Consider the following 24,946-nt stretch of genomic DNA (forward strand, 5'->3'; position numbering starts at 1 on the left):
CTGAAATATTCCCTTCTTATCTGAATTATAAATAGATTCCCCTGACTTTGGAAATGAGAATGGCTTTTTGCAAAATAGTTCAGAACAAGAACATATGGACATTCTATTTGTATCTCATCAAAGGCTAGCCACCTACTCTTAAACGAAAAGATTACTAGAAAGTAGGCATTAAGGAGGGACCTATCTTAATTTACTTACTGACAAAAGGAGGGCTGAAATACATGCATGCTCTGTAACCCAATCCCCTTTCCTTGCAATAAGCCTGGGTGTAACTCTGTGGGAATCCAACTTTTTTTTTAGTGCTGGGCCCATTTTTATATTCAGTACAATATGCCTGGTTCTAGTTTCTTAAATGCTTTAAACCAATTTTGTAGATGTGTTTGTTTAGGTTTTGAATGATTATGAACTAGCTCTCTTGGTTTGCTGGGAGAGACTTGTTTTGGGAATAAGTAATGATTACAGGGAAGGCAGAATAGAGAAGTTCAAATTAAATATTTTGTTTTACTTCTTTGGTCTAGGCAGCAATCAGGATAGAAGAGTAACCATAATCGGCTATTTTGTATTTCCATTTACTAGTATTATAAATAGCTGAATTTTTTTGCTTTCTTTCGTATGACTGGTTTTAGTATTTGCTTTCATCATTTTGAACATTCTCAAAGCTGACTTTTTTCTGGTACAATGTAGTTGTGAAGCTAACAGATCCTGATTTGCGCTGGGAATGTGTCCTAGGCCTATGTTACAAGTTCTTAACTTCATCTTAAAATGGCTCTTAAAGAAAGCTAGAAGTCAACCAGGATATTTAAATAGAAGAACATGCTACATCTTTAAAATTTATTCATCCCAATATGTGAAAGATTTAAGTTAGTCATAGATCAATAATAAACTGAGAAAAAGTGTAACTTCTTCTAATTTTTAAATGCTTTTTAGCTTTTCAATTAGAAATACTGTTCTATGAAAGGCTGGGTTGCTTAGACAAGATACTGAAAACTTATCAGGGTCCAACATCAGATGATGTTCCTTCTAATTTATAGGATACTAAGGAACTAATTAACAAACTTGATTTAAACAAGGTATATTTTACTGTTTCAAAGAAGAGAAAATAAAATGATATAAAACAAGCATGCCACCTTCAAATTTGCCAGATGAAATCAGTATAGTACATTTGATAAAGTCACTATCTGAAAGCAAATTTTATACTGCACATATGTGGGGTTAAAAAGCCATCTTGTTTTCAGAGGGCCACAAAACTTGTTGCAGCAGACTCCTACCTAATATTAACAAATGGCTAACTGCCATCATTAATACATAGATTTGAAATAATAACACAATCAATCAAGGGATAGTCTGTTTCTCATTTTACCTAGGAAGCCCCCACATTTCCCATGCGGCAGTCACTGTCAGCCATTAACCATGTAGTAGCACTTAGACTGGTTTGTAATCCAACTTAGACTCCAGCTTCTTGGAATCCGCAACTTTCCTAACTGCCTTCATGAAGTCTTCCTGAACTACAAAGTCATGATCAGCACGAATAGCAAACATGCCTGAAAAAAGACAGTGTGAAAAACATATATTTATTGGGGGGAAAAGGGCCTGAAATCAGACTCTGCACAATAGGAAAGATTTCCTTTGTAAACCACAAAAGATGGAGCTATAATAACTGCATAAAACTGTTCTTCATTCCACATAAGTATTTTTTGTCAAATACAGCAAGTTGAGGACTACTGTAAGGTTTATTTTAAATTATTACACTTCCTTGATTTAACATTCACACCAGATTTGGTATGGCAAGTTAAGACTTCATTCCACAAGTGGTGGGACCAAATCCACCTTGAGATGGGCTTTTAAGAGTTTGAAAGGGTGACCACATAGTTTAAAATGCTTATTTTAACCCTTAAAACCACTCAAGCCAAAGAAATACAAAAAATTCTCACCCACTGGGTGTGCATGTGTGCATGCGCTGGCAGCCACACAAGAGAGGCTCGGATGCCACAAGTAGCTCCTGAATACTCTTTTGCACCCTATGTTAAACTAAGAACTAAAGAAAATAGAAAGAATTCATTACCTGCTTCAGTACAGACATTCCTTAGGTCAGCACCATTAAATCCATCAGAAAGCTTCACAATTGCTTCATAGTCTAATAGTAAGAGTCAAATGGCTAGGTTAATCAGAACTGTGACCCACAGTGCCTGTTGTAAAGATGAGAACCACATTTTCTGCTTTGAAATACCAAAGAATCTCTGGATCTTTTCACTACCTATCAAGCTTCAGTGGAGGCGAGCAAGCAAGTCTGATGCTGACTGGAGTATTGCAATTCTAGATCTATACAATAACATGGGAATGCTATTTTGAACTAATTGAAGATTCTTCAAAACTCCCCTTGCTAAGATTTTATTTACAGTTGGCTGTTTTGACTAGACTATTTCCAAAAGTAAGATGAATACAACTCTGGAAGCAGAGACAATCCATGGAGCATTTCTAAATTGGTAAACTTCAACCCAACTAGGGCCTGCTTTATAGATTATGCTGTTCTAAGCCTCCAGGAGGAAAAGGAAATTATATAAAATAAACGAATACAGTATGTAAATGTTTCAGAAAAAATAAAGGATTATACTTTAAAAAGCTATTGCATGATTGAAATTTCTGCTCCGAAAAGTTCAAATTTATAATGAATTGCATTAAATACTGAACAGGAACTGTATAAAACAATGCCTTAAGATGTGAACATGATCTTGGGAACTTACCTATTTCTCCATGTTTAGTTATAGGTCCAGCATGGATTTTCAGTATGTCTAACCTAGCTTGTTCATTTGGCAAATCAATATCTAGGTGAAAAGAATTTTTTTTTTCAATTACTAATTTTGGTTGCATACCAAATAAAGGCAAAGGCTTATGCTGACATACTGAGTTTACTCACGAATCTTCCTATCCAATCTTCCAGGTCGCAACAATGCTGGATCTAGAGTATCTGGTCTGTTTGTAGCCATTATCATTTTGACTCTGTGTAAAGTATCAAATCCATCCATCTGATTCAATAACTGGAAAAATATTGCAAGGAAGCATAAGCTTTAGTGAACTTTGGTATTTTTCCATTGAGAAGTTGATTCCAACAAGACAGTTAAGAAATGTATTGACAGTTGTTGATTTGGACAGCATTTGTCATATTTCAGAAACACGTCTTGGGATACCTAAGAATCCACGAGAATTTTAATTCTCGGTTAAAAAGAGCATCTATGGAAGTTGCAATTTTTGCAAATATGAAAATACTAGCTTGTTCCTTTTATGAAATGTTGATATACCAAGTGAAGGAAAAGTTTCTCTCTTGTAAAATACAAAGCCCAGATACATAGTAATTTTAGAAAGTTACTTAATCATATCTCCATGTATATAACTGAACAATATAAAACCACCATTTTATTCAGAATAAAAAGTAAGAGAATACCAAATATGGTATAGAAAACCAAACTGAATTCAATACTTCACTTTTTGGTTGCCTGCCTAAAACTACTGTTTGATTTAACACATATAAGTTTTACCTCCATTAAAGTTCTCTGGATCTCTCTGTCAGCTGAAGTTCCCTCAGAAAAACGGCGACCACCTAAAGAGCATGGAAGAGTAGTTGGTATTTCACCAAGGAGAACATTTGACATAAGGTTTTAATTTAGAATACAGCCAAATATAAAATGATATCCAAGTATTTCCAAAACTGTCCGATAATAAGCTAACTTACATAGGCATTAAGATTTAAAAGGTATTTGTCCAAAAATAAACCAGTTTTAGTTGCAGCTCCCCTCCCTCCTTTGACATAAAAGCCTGATGGGTGACTTTGGACTATTGTTTCAGCTCAACCCATTTCACAGAGTTGTCTCAAAAGGAGGAGAAAGGAGAATCAGATATGTTGGCTGCCTTGAGTTATTTATAAAAATAATAAATACGGGTTAAAAGTAAAATAAATAGTGTCATGAAATTTTTGCTGAAGAAAGGAGTCCAGTGCTAAGGAGAAATGATCAAACTTTATTGGGTGCCAGTTTCCAATACAGAGAGAGACCCTTAGCAATAGAACACTTTGAGGTTCAGAGGTGAGAAATTCAAGGGATTTGATTCACAAGTAGGTTTTTTTTGAGGAAGTGAGGCAGGTGTTAGACAGGGAGAAAGGCTTTTCTGTTGTAAAACTAAAGTTACACCTCTGTGACAAATGGAATTTTGAGACAGCCAGGTGCCCATGCATAGTTATGATGGGCTCCACCATTAGATGAGCCTTTGGGGGATGGGTGAGAGCTTTCTTTTCCTTTGCAAGTGGAGGAAGCAGGAACAGCAGAGAGAGAGGAGAGAAAGTCTTTACAACAGGAGATAGAGGGGAGGAGGACAGAAAGAAAAGACAAAAAAAAAGGTGGTGGGAGAGTTCAGAGAAGTGTTTGCAGCTTTATTATTTTTTCCATCACAATGGATTCTAGTCAGTTATGTTCCAGAATGGCTGCTGATAGCAATACTGTAGTACAGTGTTTCTCAACCTTGACAATTTTAAGGCATGTGGACTTCAACTCCCAGAATTCCACAGCCAGCATTGCTGGCTGTGGAATTCTGGGAGTTGAAGTCCACATGCCTTAAAATTGTCAAGGTTGAGAAACACTGCTGTAGTAACATATTGGACTTTAAGTGTCATAGATCTTTGGTATAGTGCAAGGGTCTGCAACCCAAAACACTCAAAGAGCCACTTGGACCCGTTTCCCACCAAAAACAAAACACCGGGAGCCGCAAAACCCTTTTGATATCTAAAATGAAGATAACACTGCCTATATCCTTTTTACCTTTATTATAGGTGTGTGTGTGTGTGTGTGTGTGTGTGTGTGTGTATGTATGTGTATACACACACACACACACACACACATTAAAAATAAAAGTAAAAATATCACTCTTGGGAATATCCATACTATTAAAACAATGATCACCAAGAGAATGCTTTAAGAGAATAAAATTACATACACACAGAGGTAAAAAAAGGATATATGCAGTGTTATCTTCATTTTAGATGTCAAAAGGGTCTCTTTCTCTCTGTCTCTCTCCCTCCCTCTCTATCTGCCCTTGGTCTGCCCCCCACTCTCTTTCTTTCTCTCTCTCTTTCCTCTCTTTCTCTCTCTCTCTCTCTCTCCCTCCCTCTCTCTCTCTCTCCCTCTCTTTCTCCTCCCCTCCTATCTGCTGCTCACCTGGCAAGCTTCAAGCTGTTGTCCAGGTTTAGGCAATCTCGTCTCTTTTATGACTCATGGACTTCAACTCCCAGAATTCCTGAGTCAGCCTAGCTGGGCTAGCTAGCTCTCTCCTGCCCTTCCTGCTTCCTGCAGAGACGCAGCAAAGGGAGGAGCTCCGCCCAGAAAGCTTTTCAGCTCCTCGGAGAACACTGTGAGTGCACTCTCTTTTACACATACACACACACACACACACACAAAAACACAAACACACACACACACACACAGAGAGAGAGAGAGAGAGAGAGAGAGAGAGAGAGAGAGAGAGAGAGAGAGAAGCAGGGAAGCGCAATTGCCTCTCTCTGTCTCTGTCTCTCTCTGCAAAGGCAGAGGAGGCTGGGAGCCACAGGGGAAGGCTCAAAGAGCCGCATGCGGCTCCGGAGCCGCAGGTTGCCGACCTGTGGTATAGTGACATGAGTAGTTACATTGTTGACTTTTTTCATCCTCAACTCCTGCTAAGTTCACTTTCCCATTCCAATCTTGAAACTGCAGGAACACAGCAGTTCTTTGAGCAGCTAATAAAAAAAAACTCGACACACTCTCAGATTTTAAGAAGCCTGCATCCTTACCAATAGCATCAATTTCATCCATGAAGATGATACAGGGCTGATGGTCCCTGGCATAGTTGAACATTTCTCTGATCAGCCGAGCGCTTTCCCCAATGTATTTATCTACAATGGAACTAGATACAACCTGTGAAAAAATTACCAGTGAGTGATGCTTGAAAATCAAACAAGTTTGGGCTAAGAGTTCAGGAAAAAAAAAAAACCCTATTATTTTACCTTTAAGAAATTGCAGTCCAGCTGACTGGCAACAGCTCTGGCCAGGAGAGTCTTTCCTGTCCCTGAAGTGGGAATATACCAAAGACGATTCAAGAAGTAAAGAATCAATGTGACAGACCTATAGTTGAGGTTACATGGTGAAGCACTACAGTGCACAGACCTTCAAGGGCCTGGCTTTGGTAGCATATTGGGGCTGAACTCCTAAAGTGGATAAAGCCACTTTAAGTACCCACAATTAATATGATTATTCAACCTATTTGTTTCTAACAATTTCCCCCCTTTAACTGAATTAAAATTTACAAGCCAGCAATTTCTGCTGGAGATGGCACTCTTACTAAAATAAAATATAGGCCTGGGACAAGAAAGCCTAGGTTCATAAAAAAAAATCTTCACAGATTTGGGAAACCCTGTTCCCTCAACCTGGGATGACCTTTAACCAAAAAGCGCACTTCTAACTGCCTTTCTCATGAGGCAGGAGTATGATATTGAATCTTATAAAAGAAATTAGAAGATAAAACCATTCTTCTAGAAAGGATATTACATGCTCTAAAACAGCGGTTCTCAACCTATGGATCGCGACCTCATTTGGGGTCGATCGACCATTTTTCGGGGGTCGCCAAAGGCAGCGATCCGCCATTTTCTCCCCTCCGGGGCCGCCTCCGCACATGCGCGCCACACATGGGAGCGCCGCTGCGCATGCGCACCGCACATGGGGGTGCCGCTGCGCATGCCCGTCGCGCATGGGGCCCCGCCCTCATGCGTGCCGCGCCGCGCATGCGCATAACGTTTGTGTGACGGGGGTTGCCGTCACACAAACGTTGAGAACCGCTGCTCTAAAATATACACAACTGTACAGGACTGAAACAGTCCTAAATACCCAAATATCCAAAATAAAACCCTTGCAACAAGAAGCTTTAGTATTCAATCAGCTCTATTTCAATCTTGTTTTCCTCTGGCATCTGCCGTAAGTCTATTTCATTTTTCTTAGAGAAATCCTAATTCAGAACAAAAGGGATAAGGCTATGTGCTTGAAATAAGCAGACTATGGGGCTTCCAGATAGAGTAATACCCCTCACAGTTTGCATTTGGTACATTCTGTACCAAATCAGATTACATCTTTCTTTGTGAAATTATATCTTTCTTTATGAAGTTGCATATAATTTGTATGAGGGAAGGGGACAGTAGTTGAGCATTTATGCCAAAGATTCTGAAGACACATCAACTTAATTTTGTCTTTTATCTACCAGGATCTTCTCAGAACTTGTAATCTTACACTTGGACTTGATAGCATAGAAAGCAACTATTTGTGCATGAACTAAGACTATGCACTGGAGCCGGTCAGAAAATAAATACCCCACGTGATGTACCTCTTTGCTAAGGCATAAGAGACAGCCATACAAACTTACTAAAGTGGGCCTACCTGGTGGGCCATACAGCAAGCAGCCTTTGGGAGGTATAATCCCCACACGTTGGAATAATTCTGGATTTGTCAGGGGTAACTCTATAACCTGCAAAGAGGAAATCCTGTTTTTGTGCTCAAGTAATTCAAAGTGCACCAAAAGATACAAACTTTGTGTCATTTATACAATCTTCCTTCCAAAACACTCAAACAGTCTTTGTTTCTTTGAAACAAACTCACTGCACTGTGAAGTTTGGTTAAAGCTCCTAGTTTTAAATTTTAAAACCTCAGCAGTTCCATTTATGTATTTTCCTGACGTTCTGCAATGGGCATCTAACTGACACTGCAAAGTCAAATATTTTTCCTCTTGCAAAGATACAAGTAGCTTAGTCAAATATTTTTCCTCTTAGCAAAGATACAACTAGAATACAGGCTGGTATAATAAAGAAACATGTACCTCTCTTAGTTCTCTGATTTGTTCTGACAATCCGCCAATCTCAGAATAAGATACATCTCCAGGATCTTCATGAGACATGTTGTAAACAAGTGGATCAACTTCTCTTGGCAAATATCTAAATATGTGAAGCAATTCCAGTTATCCAAACCGATGATTCTGCACCAGTGATTTTTTAAAAAAGTAATTTCCAAATAATATTCTCCCCACCTAATGAAGACAAATAAATTACTAAGTTCTATAGTGGTGTCGCAGGAGGGTTGTTAACAAGCAGCATAAAACTGTAGCTTAAGGGCTACTTGCACAAAAAGGAGGAATCCTAAGCAAAGCCTTTGGCTCGTGTTTCCTTCTCCCCGTACCTTCCTGTATAATGAAGAAGGGGATGTTGCTTTCCACCCTTTCGATTTCTCTCATCTCCAATCTTAGCATACGAAGGCAAGATTTTACCTCATAATTGTTAAGGTGGTCATATCCAGTGCAACTCTCGTCCCAGGTTTCAATTTGCTTTTATCAAGCTGAAGGCAAAAAAGGCAATTATTAAATTTGCAGCAGTCTTACGTCAAACGTGTTCAACCAGGAAATATTAACTATACTGCTTTGGGGAGCTGGAGGGAGGACCCAAAAATATATTCAAAGGAGTAGGCATGATAATGACTGAAAGCACAACAAAGCCCATTCAGATAATAGCAAACAACAATCAAAGTTGAAAATGTGCTGCTTGTACAAGGATGATTACTCTTTTTCCACAGCAGGTGGATGTAGGCTGGACAATTTTCACACATCCAGCCTAGGCCTGCAGAAATCAATTAGGCATTTCCCACTGGGAGTTGCTTAGGTAGGACAACAAGCCACAACTTAGTGCTACAACTTTAAATTCTATTTTGAGAAACCAACTCATAAACAAGATCTAGGTAGTCCTCAGTTTACAACCCTATTTAGAGCCACTAAGCAGTCACTAAATGGGAAATCATGTGACCACACTTGTGTTTCCCAACTGGAAAGAGATAAGGCTAGTCAGTTTCACACGTTTGGCTTTTGTATGCCTTCTAACCACTCCCCCACCCCTTGGAGTGGTACAGCACCTGCTTACTATCTTGTACATGTATATGAAAGCAATGCAATCAGGCTAGCAGCCCAAGGTTGGGAGCCATGGGTGTGATACACAGCTTACTCTCTTGAAATCCTTCACCAATCTGTCTGGTTTGTGAGTGACAGAATAGAATAGAATAGAATAGAATCTGGAAGGGACCTTGGAGGTCTTCTAGTCCAGCCCTCTGCTCAAGCAAGAGAACCTATACCATTTCAGACAAGTAACTGTCTAGTCTCTTCTTAAAAATCTCCAGTGATGGAGCGCCCATGATTTCTGAAGGCAAGCTGTTTAACTGGTGAATTGTCCTCACTGTTACGAAGTTTCTCCTTAATTCCAGGTTGCTTGTCTTTTGGTCAGTTTCCAACCATTGTTTCTTGTCCTGCCCTCTGGTGCTTTGGAGAACAATTTGATGCCCTCTTCTTTGTGGAAGCCCCTCAAATACTGAAATACTGCTATCATGTCACCCGTTTCTTCTTTTCTTTAGACTAGCCAAATCCAAGTCCTGCATCTGTTCTTCATATGTTTTAGTCTCCAGGTCTTTGATCATTTTAGTTGCTCTTCTCTAAACTTTTTCCAAAGTCTCAACATCTTTTTTGTAGTATAGTGACCAAAATTGATTGCAGTTTTCCAGGTATGGTCTTACTAGGGTTTTATAAAGCGGTACTAATACTTTGTGTGTTCTTGATTCTATGCCTCTAGTTTATACAACCCAGGATTGTATTAGCTTTTTTGGCTGCTGCTGCACACTGTTGGCTCATAGTCAAGTGATTGTCCACTAGGACTCCAAGATTCCTCTCACAGTTACTGTTTTTGAGCCAGGTCTTGCCTAATCTGTACTTATACGTTTGGTTTTCCCTGCCTAAATGTAAAACTTTGCTTTTCTGCACATTAAAATTCATTTTGTTGGATAGGACCCATTGTTCAAGTTTGTCAAGATCTTTTTGGATCCTGAGGTTGTCTTCTGGGGTGTTGGCTATTCCTGCCAGTTTAGTGTCCTCTGCAAATTTGATGAGTTCCCCTTCTACTCCCTCATCTAAATCATTGATGAAGATATTAAAGAGTATTGGGCCTAAGACTTGTGGTACCCCACTGCTTACTTCTCTCCATGTGGATATAGTACCATTGAGGACTACTTGCTGAGTACGGTTTGTCAGCCAGCTACAGATCCATCTGGTGGTGATGTTGTCTATCCCACCTTTTCCTAGCTTACTAAGCAGCAGGTTGTATCGACTTTGTCAAATGCTTTACTGAAATCTAAGTATACTATGTTCACAGCGTTTTGCTGGTCTACTAATTTAGTCACTTGGGGGAGGGGGAGAAGGATCAGGCAAAGAAGAAATTGACTACAGAAATCATTTGCTTTCCTTCTTCTCCCTCATCCTCCCAAGAGAGTGGAGAAAGATATTTCAAGAAAGCAAGCTATTTGCTTTTCTACACATCAAAACCAATGTGATCATGCCAGCTATGGGAGAAGATCAAGCAAAGGAGAGATGTCCTACAGAAATTCTTAGTTCTTTCCTCTACCTCCCCACTCCTCATAAAGCAGAGAGATTGGAGAGAAAGAGACTTCAAAAGACTACTTATTTGCATTCTGTACCAATGGCTCCCAGCTCGATTGCCAGCATGACTGCATTGTTTTCAATGTACAGAACAGCAAAGCTTACTTTCTTGAATCTCCAATCTTTCTGACATGGAGAAAACAAAAAAAACACAGCTCAAGCACAGGATGGATTGTAATGATGATCACGTGACTGGGAACACTATGAAGATCAAGTGGATTGTAAAGTTATTTTTGTTAGCACTGTCGGAAATTCAAACAGTCACTGAACAAATGATTGATAAGCAACTACTACCTGTACTCACCTGACGACGACAGCCAACTACATATCTTGGTCCATTTGTTGCTTTGACAATGACTAAAAGTAGCAAAGGAGAACAGGTGAGTATGTGTTATTCAACCATGATTTGAATAACAAAAAAACCCACCAGACATTTTAAAATAACACTTATGTGCCATTATAACTATGCTACTCATATTTCAAATCCCAAAATTATTTTAATAATTAAAAAATAATTAATAAAATGGTATCCCCATGTACTTACATTTCTCTTCTGTTAATTGTTTAAGAACCTCACCAACAATCTGATTTTTAAAGGAAATGGAAAAATACCCTATTAGTATAATCTCCCTGCCTGTTTGAATTTCTGAAATGCAAAAGATCAGTTGGCTTTGATATAAAGTCACAATGCCATTAGTAACCATCATACACAATTAGGACTACTATTCAAACAGAATGAGACATCTGCCTCAACCAACAGTTCTCAGTGTTGTGAAAAGGCAACAAAATAATAGTAAATTATATTTAATTATTACTGACAGAGGAGAGAAAGATCTTTAGGATGCCAAAATAACTTGACAAGCTTTGTGCATTGTAACTTGGGAACAGGATATCATCTGTTGCTCAATTTAAGGCAGGCATGTTGAACTGCCGGCCTGCGGGCCAGATGCATCACACCGAATCCGCGCCCACCCCATTGCCAGCAATGGGGAAAAAGTCGTGATATGTTGTGCGACATCATGTGATGTCGCGAGTTTAACATGCCTGATTTAAGGCAATAACATTTCTGGAGAATGTACAAGTACTTCAGATCTCCCATGAACAGCTAAGGAGTCCTCCCTGAACTCTGGGAGGTACCCATTAAAAACACAAATGTTGACATTTGTTCCTCAACAAAGAGGCAATCACAATTCTCAGAAAATTTGCTTTTGTACATTAAACCAGCAATTCCCAAACTTTGCAGCTTGGCAACCAGGCTTGGGAGAGGGAGTGGGAAACTGGGCCATGTGAGTGGCAGACTACTGTGCACATGCGCACAACTCATCTTGCACAAGTTAAGCTGCACGGGTGTCTGCACATGTGCAGGCATGCTGCTCATTTGGCCCGGTTCCAAATAGGCCACGGCCCGGTAGTGGGCCTTCTATAAAACATTTTACAATGTTTTATAGAAGGCCCAGGGGTTGGGGACCCCTACGTTAAACAGTATAATTCATTGAATACTGTGACTGTACGAGTGCTCACCTGTCCAACACTTTGTAGAGCTTTGAGGTCATTTTCTGATTTTTCATACTGCTTGGTAAGTTCCTTTAGTTGTTCCCTTACTAAGATAGAAGAACACTGCTTTCAGGTAAAATTCATACAATCCGTGCTAGTAGTTGTTACTGTCTGTTCTTCCATTTCTATCCTCAGAGGGGAAAAATTAAGATGTAAAATTTTATTCTTGGACCATTGTATAGTACATTAAAAGTGTCTTGCCTATGTTTCTTTGATAAATACCTTGTACATCTTGTATATTGTATACAATAGAAAGACAAATGGTTCATTCAGGGCAGTTCCTTATCAGGAAACAAAAAGTAGTATTTTTCTCAAATTCACTTGTTTTAAACCCATTTTAAACTTTTTTACATATACTTGGAGATACTTAAGGAGGGGAGAATCAAGAATGAAGGGATAGAAAATTTGTAAAATGTTTTATAGATGGCACATGACATCAGTAAGGCTGGTGAAAATGTTTAAAAATGTTTCGAATAACGGTTGGAAGTGTAAAAAAAAAAACAGACACTTATTATCACATCTGGTGGGTGTGCCCCAGTGCAAAGAAATTCTGGTGTAAGATTCATATATGGTTGGAAAAGATAACTAAAATACACATAGACTTTAGGCCAGAATTGTTTCTGCTAGGAATATTAGGATCTAATTATGGGAAAGAGAACGAGAATTTAATATTACATATACTGACAGCTGCAAGAATAGCATTTGCCCAACACTGGAAAAATGAAGACATACCATCAGATGAGATTATAATTAGGAAAACCTTAGAATGTGCAGAAATGGATAGATTAACGCTAAAGATTAAAGAGAAAGAAGACTCAGTCTATTATAAAACATGGGAAAACTTTTATCAATGGTTAGCAAAATGACATAAGGAAACTGAAATTTATTAAGATTGATTTTTTCTTTTGATTAATTGATATGCTTTATAATTTCTGTTATTTTTGTTGACTACTGTTACTGATTATTATATTAGCCCTCTGGAATACTTGTATCTGGATGATAGCTTGCTTGTTAAAGCGTGAAATGTTATTGGGGTAACCCCATTGGTGTACCCATTCCCACCCTAAATCCTCCCTTGAACCCTACCCTGAACCCCACCACTCATAATCACTCGTGCCTTTCCCCACCCTGAAAAAATTTAATAAAATATAAAAAAAAAGAATGAAGGGATAAAATTCTTTTTATTTACTGTATTTCCTATGCAGAATTCATATTTATGCCAATAAATTACATTCTGCTCATGTCTTTAGCAGGAGGTTGCTGCATAGGCATTGGAAGTTCTGCAGCATACAAATTTAATAATCAATAAATTAAATTAAGTGTAAAACATTTTCTAGAAAACTGAGGAAGAGACAAAGGAATTGGCTCTCCCATGTTTGACTCTAATGAATATATAAGAGCTTGTTGAAGAGGTAAAACAGTAGGAACCAGAGGAGGCAGTAGCTATGGAATCTTAAGTTCCTACTGCAGAACAAAAATTGGGGGTATAGTCATGCTAAATTTCAGGAGAGTTAACTTCAACAAGCTTTAAAAAATCCCATGGAAAATTTTCCTCTGATCAAAGGGAGCACAAGAGAGTTAAGAATTTCTTAAAAATAAAATACTGAAAGTGCAACTGGATACCACTTCAATGAGAAGGGGGGGGGAAGGGAAGTAGCTTAGGAAACTGCTTGGAAGAATCCACTAGCCAAAGAACCACTGCTGGAGATGGAAGATCACCAGGAAGATATACTAACCAATAGGTATTATCTGCAGAAAAGAAAAATCAGAAAAGCCAAAAGACAAAAGGAATTTAGATTCACAAGAGAAGTTGAAAGCAACAAAAATGGGGGTTTTTTTGCTGTATCAGCAGTAAAATAAACAAAGCAGGAGTAGGACCACTGGTAAGAGAAAATGGTAAAAAGAAATGACAAGAGGGAAGAACTCCTGAACTTCTACTTTTATTTCTTTTCTCCTCATAAAAACCTAATGAGAATAACTGACCAAAGGGAATGGTAACCCAAGGTCAGTTAAGGCATGTTTAGGGAACACCTGCATACAATAATTGAATTTAAGTCTCAAAAGCCAATAGTATCCAAAAATCTTGAAGAAGTTCACAGATGTGATTTCAGAAGTTCCTTTCTGTGAGTCACCTTTGAGAAATCATGGAGGATGGACAGTGCCCAAGAGTCAGAAAAAGACATCTATCTTTTTAAAGCTTCAGTGTCTGAATACTACAAGAGTCTGGATAGGAAAAAACAGGTTGAAACTCACCCCTAGCAAAACAGAGTGGCTGTAGATTTAAAAACCGACTGAGGCCGAACAATACCAACTTTAGTTCTTGATGGGATTCTGCTCCAGAAAGAGCTGATGCACAATCTGGGGTGCTTCTAGACCAGGGGTAGGCAACCTTGGCTCAGGAATTCTGGTAGTTGAAGTCCACGAGTCATAAAAGAGCCAAGGTTGCCTACCCGTTCTAGACTGTCAGCTCCTACTGGAATAATAGATGCAATTCAAGTTGTTGGTGACAATCTACCTGCCCAAAATATGCCTTTAGAGTGTATTTACTGCGAGAACTCCCTACCATAAATGGGGTGAGATAAGAACAAATATGGAGATCAGGTTTCTCCACTACAGCTTCTATCTGGTGAAATATTGTCCCATCAGAAATAAGAACTCATCGTCATTCCTAGCACTCTGGGAAATTTAAAATATGAATATGTTTGGGGAGTGAGTAAAAATGAGATGTGACTGCATTGAAATGATTCCAGCTGCTTTGGTGTTATTATGATTAAGCTGAATTTATATTAGCATTTATTATTTATTTGTATGTATGTATGTATGTATGTGGGGCGGCACAGTGGCTCATCAGTTAAGATGCTGGGCTTGTCAGCTGAAAGCCTGGCAGCCCAGGTCCCAGACCAGGCTGAGCTCCCATTCTTGCCCCAGCTCCTGCCCACCTAGCAGTTTGTAGGCATGCAAATGCAAGTAGATAAATAGGTACCACTTCAGTGGGAAGGTAACAGCACCCTGTGACACCAATCTCTTCTTTAAAATCTCCAGTGTTGGAGCAGCCACAACTTCTGGAGGCAAGTCATTCCATTGATTAATTCTCAGGAAATTTCTCCTTAGTTCTAGATTGCATCTCTCCTTGATTAGTTTCCATCTGTTGTGTCTTGTTCTGCCTTCAGGTACTTTGAAGAATAGGTCGACCCCCTCTTCTTTGTGGCAGCCCCTCAAATACTGGAAGACTGCTATCATGTTACCTCTAGTCCTTCTTTTCACTAGACTAGCTATACCCAAGTCCTGCAGTTGTTCTTCGTGTTTTATCTTCCAGTCCCCTAATCATCTTTGTTGCTCTTTTCTGCACTCTTTCTAGAGTCTCAACATCTTTTCTGTATTGTGGCAACCAAAACTGGATGCAATATTTTAAGTATGGTCTTACCAAGGCATTATGAAGCAATACTAATACTTCACATGATTTTGATTCTGTCCCTCTATTAATGCAGCCCATGACTGTGTTGTTCTCTCCTCTATACACAAATACTTTCTTCTTCAACTAGCTTAGTTGACTACAAGGAAGCAGTGGACATAGTATATCTGACTTCTAAAATAATTCAACGAAGTCTCTCATGTAATTCTAGCAAAGATGACAAAAAGAGCACAACTATACTGCCATTTGATGGCTACAGGCTGGTTCAATAATAATAGATAAAAAGGGTACATGAATGACTCCCATGTCAAAATAAAAGGAAGTATTCAGTGGTATATCACAGGTCCTGTTCAGTGCAATATATTTAAAAATGATTTAGATGAAGATTAGGAAATGATCATCATATTTGCTAACAATACAAATATAAGGGGACAGCAAACACCTCAAAAATAGTATCAGGATTCAGGAAGAACTTCCCAAACAAGAACAATGGACAGTAGCCATTAAGATGATTTTCAATAGAAGTGAATGCAAAATCCTACATCAAAGTAAGAAAACTCAAAAACATGAGTATATGATGGGGGGACTATGGTGGACAGGAATACATGTGAAAGGGATCTTGGTTTCTTGGTGGATTACAAGCCAATAGGGTAACACAGTTGCAAAGAAAACAAATGTAATCTTCAGCTGCATTAACAAATGTACAGTACAGTGTCAAGATCAAGAATAGCATTTGTTCTTTTCTAGAATATTCAGAAGACAATAACCAAGATGAATAAGGAACCGGAAGGAAAAACTTATAAGGAATAAAGATACTAGGTACGTTTAGCCTGAAGAAAGAAGACTAAGGGGAGAATTAATAGCTGTTTTCAAATATCTGAAGGACCATAGTATCGCATAAAAAGGCAGAATTGTTTAATTGTTCCAGAAAACAGAGATTGGATAATTTGGTGATCATACTTGATTCCAGTACTGGACAAAGGAGGGCAAAATGATGTCCATGGTACCTTCTAATTTTTACATTCTATAATTGTGAATGATTCTATAATATGTTGCAGCCCACCTGACCATCTCATTTTTACCCAATTTTGCCAAATCTCAACTTTCTTCTACATAAAATATGCATGAGGGAGTGGGTTGCTACAGGTAGGTAAGGAGGCCTACTGGCACCTGCTGGAAGTCACCTCCTCTCAGTTTTATGTTTTCTTCTGCACAGCAAGCACACAGACATTTCCACACACTTAATATAAATATTTTAGATACTTGGTTTGGTTTCTAAAATTTTGTTTGGCTTTTCTATTTTGGTGGGAGGTTTCTATTTTTCATTCTGTTTAGGTTTTTTTTTTAGCTCATTAACTGTAGTTCATTAATTGTCTTTAGTATTTCATTGCTTATTTACCTTTCGTACTATATTTTATTTTTGTAATCTTTGTTAGGCTTTTTCAAAGCAGTTGTCCAAGTCTACTGCATATTACACAGGAAATATGTGGAAATGTGGGCAGAATATGGAAGTCAAGGGAACAAGGTAATTTGTTTTTGTTCCACACATAAATCTCAGCTATCTCTCCTTTCCTTTTTTTCTTTCTCATTTTTCATTTCTTATGTTCCTTTAAGATTAATGAAACAAAATTAAACTTATTTTTGTTTATTTTTTTTTAAATAAACCTGTTATAGCTGGATTCATATATTACAAACTCGGGGTTTAATAATGGTTAGTTGACGGGTTTAATAATGGTTGGTTGAATAAACCACAATTCTCTGCATTCACAAATCTATTAAACTATGAACCATGATTTTCAAACTATTATGATTACACAACATACTACACTTAAACCCAACCTATATTTCTCATCCATATGAATTTTGTGCTGAAATCGGATTTAAATTCATTGTCAGCCATGGAAGTTCACAAAACTTGTCAGTCCATTAAGTCGTTATCTTAACTTACTTCACGGGATTGTTACTATTGGGAGAGATATGGAAGGAAGAACGCTGCATGTAGTAATGTGGGCATCGGAAGGAGTGGCAGGATATAAATGCAATGATTAAAATGAAATTATTTATTTTATCACGTTTAGAACAGCCCATCTAACTCACGGAGCGACTCCAATGTGCCCTCCCAATCCTGCATTTGAGGGTCAGTTGCACTGACCGCAGAGAGTAAATGTCCCTAAGGAAACATGCACAGGATCTGAGTGGGGGGGAAAGTCTGAATATTATATAGAAAAGGCCTTTTCATTCCAACGCGTCTTCCCCACCCTGTTTGATTTAAGATTATTAAGGAATCTGTTTCTTTGGGGATCCCGAGAGAGGGATGAACTCAGGGAGAAGGATAGAGACCAGGCTTCCTTCTCCGTCACCGAAGAGTCACTCACGCTCCTTGAGGCGCCCATCGATCTCCTTGTGCTCTAGCAATTTCTTGCGATAGTCTTGCAGAGCCTTGTCTCGCGGCTCCGCCATGATGATGAGACGAAACCCGAGCTATGCCGGTGGTAATGCGCAAAGGACGCCGGGAATGACGGCCCAAACCGGAGAATCTGCTTCCTCTTAGGGTTAGGGTTTCCTCTTTCTGAATGGCTGCTTCGGTCAGAACGCCCCCTGCTGACTTGGAGGGGAACTGCTTAGAAAAAGAAAAGGAAAACGACACGTATACACCTTCTAGCGTGATAAAGTGAATTAGCCAATGTTCGTGTAATACGATACCGATAAATGATTTAGATTTAAGACGGTTCACCATCATTGTGGGAAATGTAGGAAACTGATATAGAATAATGGATGTAGGCCAAATGTATAAATCAATTCAGAGGGTTAGGATTAGGGGTTAGGTACCATACCATGGAAGTATTGTTGGGGAATGCATGGCTTTGTTATCAATCTAATTTTTAAGAGAAAAAAAAACAACCCCTCTGAATATTATATTTATTATCCCATTACTTTCCAAATTATTGACATATAATACAAAATATAGACAACTGCAACAAGGCAAAAGTAACATGTTCCAGAACAAAATCAATATGTGAATTGAATTCTGTCCCCAAGAGAACCATTATGGCACTTGTTCTCACTTGCATTTTGAGTGCCATATCCATACAATGTTCATATACTGAATATTCCAATTATTTCTCCTGCAAGAAGGAAGAAAGTGCCTTTTTCATCAACAAGGTTAAATAGATCCCAGATCCTTCCGTCCAAGGATTCTGCACCCTTTCAAACACAACTCAATCCTTGGTGTTCTTTGACTTTGGTTGTTTTCTTGCAGACTTTTTATTATCCAAACTAGGTAACATCGTTTCAACCTTGAGCTACAAATATTTTCCTTTATTGGCAACTCAGTCCTCTCAATTAACAGAATTCTGCAGCTAACTAACCCAACCTACTCTCAGCTCAAACTTGCTGTAACCTAAATCCCCCATTTAATAGGTGAAACTTTGTAAAGTTTGTGGAAAGCCTATTTCACCATTAGAGGGAATTCTTACTCTTCTTTTCTCTTACTCAACCTTGTCATTCCTGAGCTCCTTAGCTCTTTTAAGCAAGCAAGGCTTTAGACAAGGCTGTTTGCACATTTCTATTTGATCTAGAAAAAGCTAAGTTGAGCGGGACCACTTATTTGGATGGGAGCCACAAAGAAATCCCACTCTAGTACCCGTATTAAAAACAAAACAAAAAAACCAATCCACGAAAGTGGCAATGGCAAATTATTACTATAACACTTCCAGAAAAACTGCATGAATTAAGTTATTAATTTATTAAATCATTAGGAACATTTGAGTTCACCTCCTAATTACTTACCTTACCCTTACTTTGTTTTTCTACAGGCTTCTCTTTTTGAGAATGTGGAAAGAAAGTACTGAAATTATTGGTTTATGGTATTCTGAGGTTAGCAGAAGTCAAGACAATTTAGCAAGACTACTTTCCGTTTTAAAGGACTGGGGGAAGAGGGGACTAGAAAGAATGTTACATGGAAGTGCCCCAAATGCTAATGCTAATAATAAATTGTAACAATAGATTTTCCATCTAAGTAAATGGCAAAATCAATGCAATTCCTGAGCATTAGTTCAAAGTAGATACTTTGAAATCTAGTTTAAAATTGATACTAAGAAATCAAGTTGAAAATTGACACTAAGAAATCAAATTTAAAATTGACAGTAAGAAATCAAATTCAAAATTGACACTAAGGCTGTGCCCCGTTTTCACCAGGTAGCAGCAAAATCTGCAGAGTAAGTATAGAATAAATTAGGTGGAACTGATTAAAAAAAATCCTCTGCTGTTGTCTTACATGCTACTGATTCGTCTTTACAGGAAATTTTAATGCAATATGAAAGGATATGGGTTTGGGTAGAGGCCAAAGTGGTCTTGTTTAGTGTTTACTTCAGCAGTATTTTTGTCAAAGTCCAAAAAATATTTCTGAAACCACCACTGCATTCCAAACACACATGATGCAAGCATCACAGGAAGCTTCATAGGGGTGTGTCCCTAATCATTCAGCTTAGGAGCTTGATGGGGATGTTACACAGAGCAGGTCTGTGTACACCCCTGCAATCTTTTGGGTATGACCCAATAAAACTGTTATTTAAATATTTACAGCCAGTAATTTTGCTTTCTCCCTAACATATGTAAGGCAACTGACATCATAAATATGATTAAGCTAATAACATCATTGAAGACAAGACAAATAAAATAACAAAAATCAAACAAGGCAGAGGGATAACTCATGAAGGCTGTTGACCTGATGGAATAAGAAAATCTTTCAAGGGATATTTAAATGAACAACAACAACAAAAAAAAACCAACTGGATTTGAGATTTTCAAATGCTGTTCCACAATGCTTATGCTCCCACATACACAGAATCGTTGACTAGCTAAGTACATTTTACAATAACAGAGAATGGCACAGCAGTTCTCCCACCATGATTTTTCTGAAACTCAGCCCCACCTGACAGGCAGGCTTTGAACTGAGTGGCCTAGCAGTTAAGGCACCAGGTGTCAGACCTGCCCCAGTGGTCCATCAGGAAAGTAAGACTCTCGAATAGTGTTGAATCAAAATAACTTTTACTGAGAGAAACTGGATGCAGTAAAATCAGGCGGAATCTGAAGGTCCTGTGCAAAGCATAAAGCACCAGAGAGCAGGACAAGAAACAATGGATGGAAATTAATCAAGGAGAGAAGCAACCTGGAATTAAGGAGAAACTTCCTAACAGTGAGAACAATTAACCAGTGAACAAATTGCCTTCAGAAGTTGTAGGGGCTTCATTACTGGAGGTTTTTAAGAAAAGACTAGACAGCAGGGTCTCCTGCTTGAGCAGGGGACTGGACTAGAACAGTGGTTCTTAACCTGGGTGATATTGCCCCCCAGGGGGTGATTTCATTTTTCAGGGGGGTGATGGAATGAAAAGGGGCAACACGGGGGCGAAGGAACGAAAAGGGGGCGATATGCGGGCAATGGAGCGAGAAGTTTTGGGGACACTTTTGAGACTTTTTCATACAGTGAATCGCTGTATATCTGTCGTACAAAAACATCAGAAATTGTGTTTTCAAATGTTCCTCTAGCTAGCTTCAGTACAGAACGCCATACATATGTGAAGACGTATCGCTTATCTTCATGCACATTGCGGTTTGTTCTTATGCCCTTTTTATATTTCTTTTTGCGTCTTAAATTTCACTTGTAATTCAATCATTAAATGTTACTGTTTTTCTTTTCGGGCATTTCACTTTCTTGCAATTGAATTTTGTTTTCAGTGGTCATTACATTTAAGTGTCTTGAATAAATAAGATAATAATGAAATACGTGTATCACAAAGTTTGGGAATAAAGTGATGGGTGGCACCAAATATTTTTGACACAGTTGGGATATGGGGAAAAGACTGGAAATAAATTATTTGCATCGATATGTCCAGATGACATTTTTAAAGAAAACAAAAAAAGTGTTTGCATAAATTGAAGAATTATTTCTTATGTTGTGATTGGGGGGGGGCATGACAACTTCCTCATTGGCTCAAGGGGGCGATTCGTTCAAAAAGGTTAAGAACCACTGGACTAGAAGATCTCAAAGATACTTTCCAGCTCTATTTTCTCTCCTCTCCTCTCCTCTCCTCTCCTCTCCTCTCCTCTCCTCTCCTCTCCTCTCCTCTGTTTCCCCCTGACCAGGCCACCAGCTGCCAATGTGATGCTGAAAAGATATTTTAAGAACACAGATGTGCTAGGCCAGACATGTCAAACTCAAGGCCTGGGGGCCGGATGAGGCCCGCGAACTGGTTTCATGTGGCCCGCGAAGCCATCCTGGAAACAGTGAGGGAACAGCCCCGCTGCCTTGGCCCTGGCCTGTTTTTCTCCCTCCGTCTTCTCAAATATTTTCCCACCACTCTGTACTTAGGAAAGAAGGAAGAAAAGAAGGAAAAAAGAAGAGGGAGGGTCTGAGGGAAGTCCTGCCTTAGTCCTGCCCTGCTGCCCTTTCATCTAACCCTAACCTTAACCATTGCCCCCTTCTCCTGGCCTATCCTGGGGGCCTCCCATCCTATTGCTAAGGAAGCTTTGGATACAAAGTTGGGTCTCCTCCCATGGAGAGGGAATGTGCCTCCCTTTGACTTTGCTCTTGTAGCCATCATGAGCAAACTGGGTAAGAAGAGCAAGCACAGCAGCAGCACCCTTGAGGAGGTAAGTGCAGCTGGGCGCCCCCTTGAGGAAGTGGGGCTGGGCTTGGTGCTGCGGGTGCTTGAGGGCCAGGCTAGGCATTTGACCTCTGCTGTCCAGGGCTCCTGGCAGCCCGCACCACCATTCAGCCCCCCCCCCCGCATGGCCTGAGAGGAACAGTGAGGCTTCTCCAGTGGACCATGCCTTGGCACGTCCCACTCCTGCCCAGGCCCCCACAGGCACCCTTGACGTGAATGATGTAGAGCTGGCCACGCCCATCCAGTAGGCCACACCCACTCCATCCACGCCTACCCAGTAGGTTGCACCCCCCCCTCGCTGCACCCCCCGCTGAGGGCAACCGCAATGCTGATGCGGCCCTCAATGAAATTGAGTTTGACATCCCTGTGCTAGGCAGATAACAGGCCACTCTCAGGGCATGACAGCCTTGGAAGTGGCAAAAAACAGTTGGGAAGGAGTCCCTCTCCAAAGACAGTCCCCTTCCCTAAGTCCCAAATGAACAGCAGAAGTGAAAAAATCCCAAGCATGCCCTCCCCTCCCCCCTTAGCACGATAACAGAACACCAGAATACGAATGGTGGACCTGACACTGGGCTTATTGACTGGAAGGTTGGTCGTTCAAGACCCGAGTACTGTGTGATGGTGTCAAAGTAATGATTTAGAAGCTAACCAGCTTGTATAATGTGAGATGAATGATGCAATGTTAGGAATGACTCAGCAGGAGTCTGTATCCCTTTAAGAGGTTGAGTATAAAAGGGAAGGCCTTGCTGGAGTCTTTCTCGCTTGTCTGTTTCCTGCTGTAACTGTTGTATGTTGGAGTTTGCTGTATCACCACGTGTATGTATTTTGTTCCTAATATGATATTTGTAGATAGTGTATGATAAACCACCATTTAATATAGACCATTGTTTACTGTATTTATTCCTGGGCTACCTCAGTGCAATAAGACTGTGCATGCTACGACAGATGGGGTAAACTCCTGTTACTTGCCCCAGTTCCTGCCAACCTAGCAGTTCAAACGTATGTAAATACAAATAGATAAATGAGTACCACTTCTGTGGGAAGACAACAGCTTTCTTCTGTGTGCCTCCATGTATAGCTCATGCCAGCCACATGACCACAGAAGCATCTTTGGACAATGCTGGTTCCCTTGCTAGGAAATGGAGATGAGCATCACCCCCTAGAGCAGTGTTTCTCAACCTTGGCAACTTGAAGAGGTATGGACTTCAACTCCCAGAATTCCCAGAGCCAGACTGAATTAGGGAAACCTTTGTCTTTTTTTTTTTTTTTAGATATGCACAAGACTTTACATGTAGTTTTCAATTCAGAAGTGAAGAAAACAAGCAACAAAACTTGCATTTATTTTTATGTGACCTGAGTCTAGAATCTAGAAAAAGGACAATATGTGATATTTGAGATTTAGTAAAGACCCCATATGGCCCTTAGTACAACAGTATGAGCAATTGAAGACCTAGTTACATAACGTCCATTTATCAGGAGGCAAACTGGTAAGAGTAACACCCACCACCCATTCAAGGATTTTAAGATCACACATTAAAACTAAAAGGAGCAAGATATGAGACAAATAAAAAGAAATACTATGTACCAAACACATGGTTAAACAAATGAATTTATTACCAGATGCACGGGATGGTGCAAGGTAGAGGGTTTTAAGCAAGAGTAGATAAATAATACTATCAGTTCTGAGTGAGGTTAGAGTTTGGTATTTTGCTAAGCTGCAGCAGTCCACCTTCTCCCACCATATAGACATTATTCTGTATGGATTGTTTGATATTTTGCTTTATATACTTTTGCTACTTTTTTGCATTTCTGTCTACTTGCTATTAATTTCTCCTTCCTCAGGGAGGAAGCATATTGGAAGTGGGTTGGGATGGAATTACTACTGTTGAAACAAACAATTTTTTAAAAATTCTCCTCCCCCTCCGAATTTTTTCAGTTTTTCAGCCTGGATAAAACTCATTAGAAGCCAGCCTTAAGTTTCTTATTTTCTTTACTTGACGGCAGAAGACAAATTCTGCTTTTAGCTGTAGGCTGATCATTTCTGTCCTAAAAAAAAAAATGGTATAATCTACTTATTATTATTTTGTGCTTTGAGTCAGTGTTGACACTTGTGACTGCCTGGACCAGTTTTCTGCTATTTTCTTGGCAAGATTTCAGAAGTGGTTTGCCATTGCCTACTTCCTAGGATAAGAAGATAGCAAAGGGCTCAAGGTCACCCAGCTGGCTCTGTGATAAGGCAGGACAATGATTTATGGCCTGGTGCCTTAACCACTACACCAAACTACCCCTTAAAATGAATGTGCAAATATGAAGAAAGTCTATAGTTTTGACACATTTGCTTTCTTCCTGTCCTTCAGAGTTAGTTGGCTCAATAAAAATCTCCCCTTGATCTTTTCTATGTAGCTTGATTCTCCAACCTCAATAATGTTCCCTCACTCAAGTTTATTGGTATCTTTTTCCAAATCCAATAGATAGGCAAGCAAGATACAACTCAAAATCAGACTGAATTAGAACCAAACTGGAAAGCCATTTCTCTTTCCCACTGAGGAATTGAATTGCTGTGGTTTTAATGTTTATAGTTCACTATAATTTTATATTTTTTCTTCAAGATTAGTCAGTTTCCAAACATTTTATATTACAATCAATTTTTGTTTCTAATATTGACCCAGACGCACCTAAAATTCCAATTATAAGTCAGTGACAAAATGTTGAATTTGCTGCAGTCAAAAATATTAAGTTTCTCTGTGATTTGTATGGTGTTGAAACATTTCTATTTTTGCTCCCAAAACAT

At 39.2% G+C, this 24,946-nt stretch overlaps 1 protein-coding gene across 1 annotated transcript; it reads right to left on the reverse strand.

Moving 5' to 3' along the window:
* Positions 1–817: 817 nt before the first annotated feature.
* PSMC6 (proteasome 26S subunit, ATPase 6) lies at positions 818–18,017 on the reverse strand. The gene is made up of 14 exons (XM_039320733.1): positions 17,866–18,017; positions 12,046–12,125; positions 11,069–11,108; positions 10,829–10,881; positions 8,323–8,390; positions 7,879–7,993; positions 7,443–7,530; positions 6,023–6,084; positions 5,810–5,933; positions 3,534–3,595; positions 2,915–3,035; positions 2,742–2,822; positions 2,063–2,134; positions 818–1,541 (listed from the first exon to the last, which is right to left on the reverse strand). The coding sequence occupies exons 1-14, from the start codon at positions 17,948–17,950 to the stop codon at positions 1,423–1,425; spliced, it is 1,170 nt and encodes a 389-aa protein (XP_039176667.1). The 5' UTR covers positions 17,951–18,017; the 3' UTR covers positions 818–1,422.
* Between the last annotated feature and the right edge of the window lie 6,929 nt (positions 18,018–24,946).

The sequence above is a fragment of the Crotalus tigris genome, unplaced genomic scaffold, assembly GCF_016545835.1.
Source record: "Crotalus tigris isolate CLP2741 ecotype Arizona unplaced genomic scaffold, ASM1654583v1 scf7180000017605.3043972, whole genome shotgun sequence".
Classification (NCBI taxonomy): Eukaryota; Metazoa; Chordata; class Lepidosauria; order Squamata; family Viperidae; genus Crotalus; species Crotalus tigris.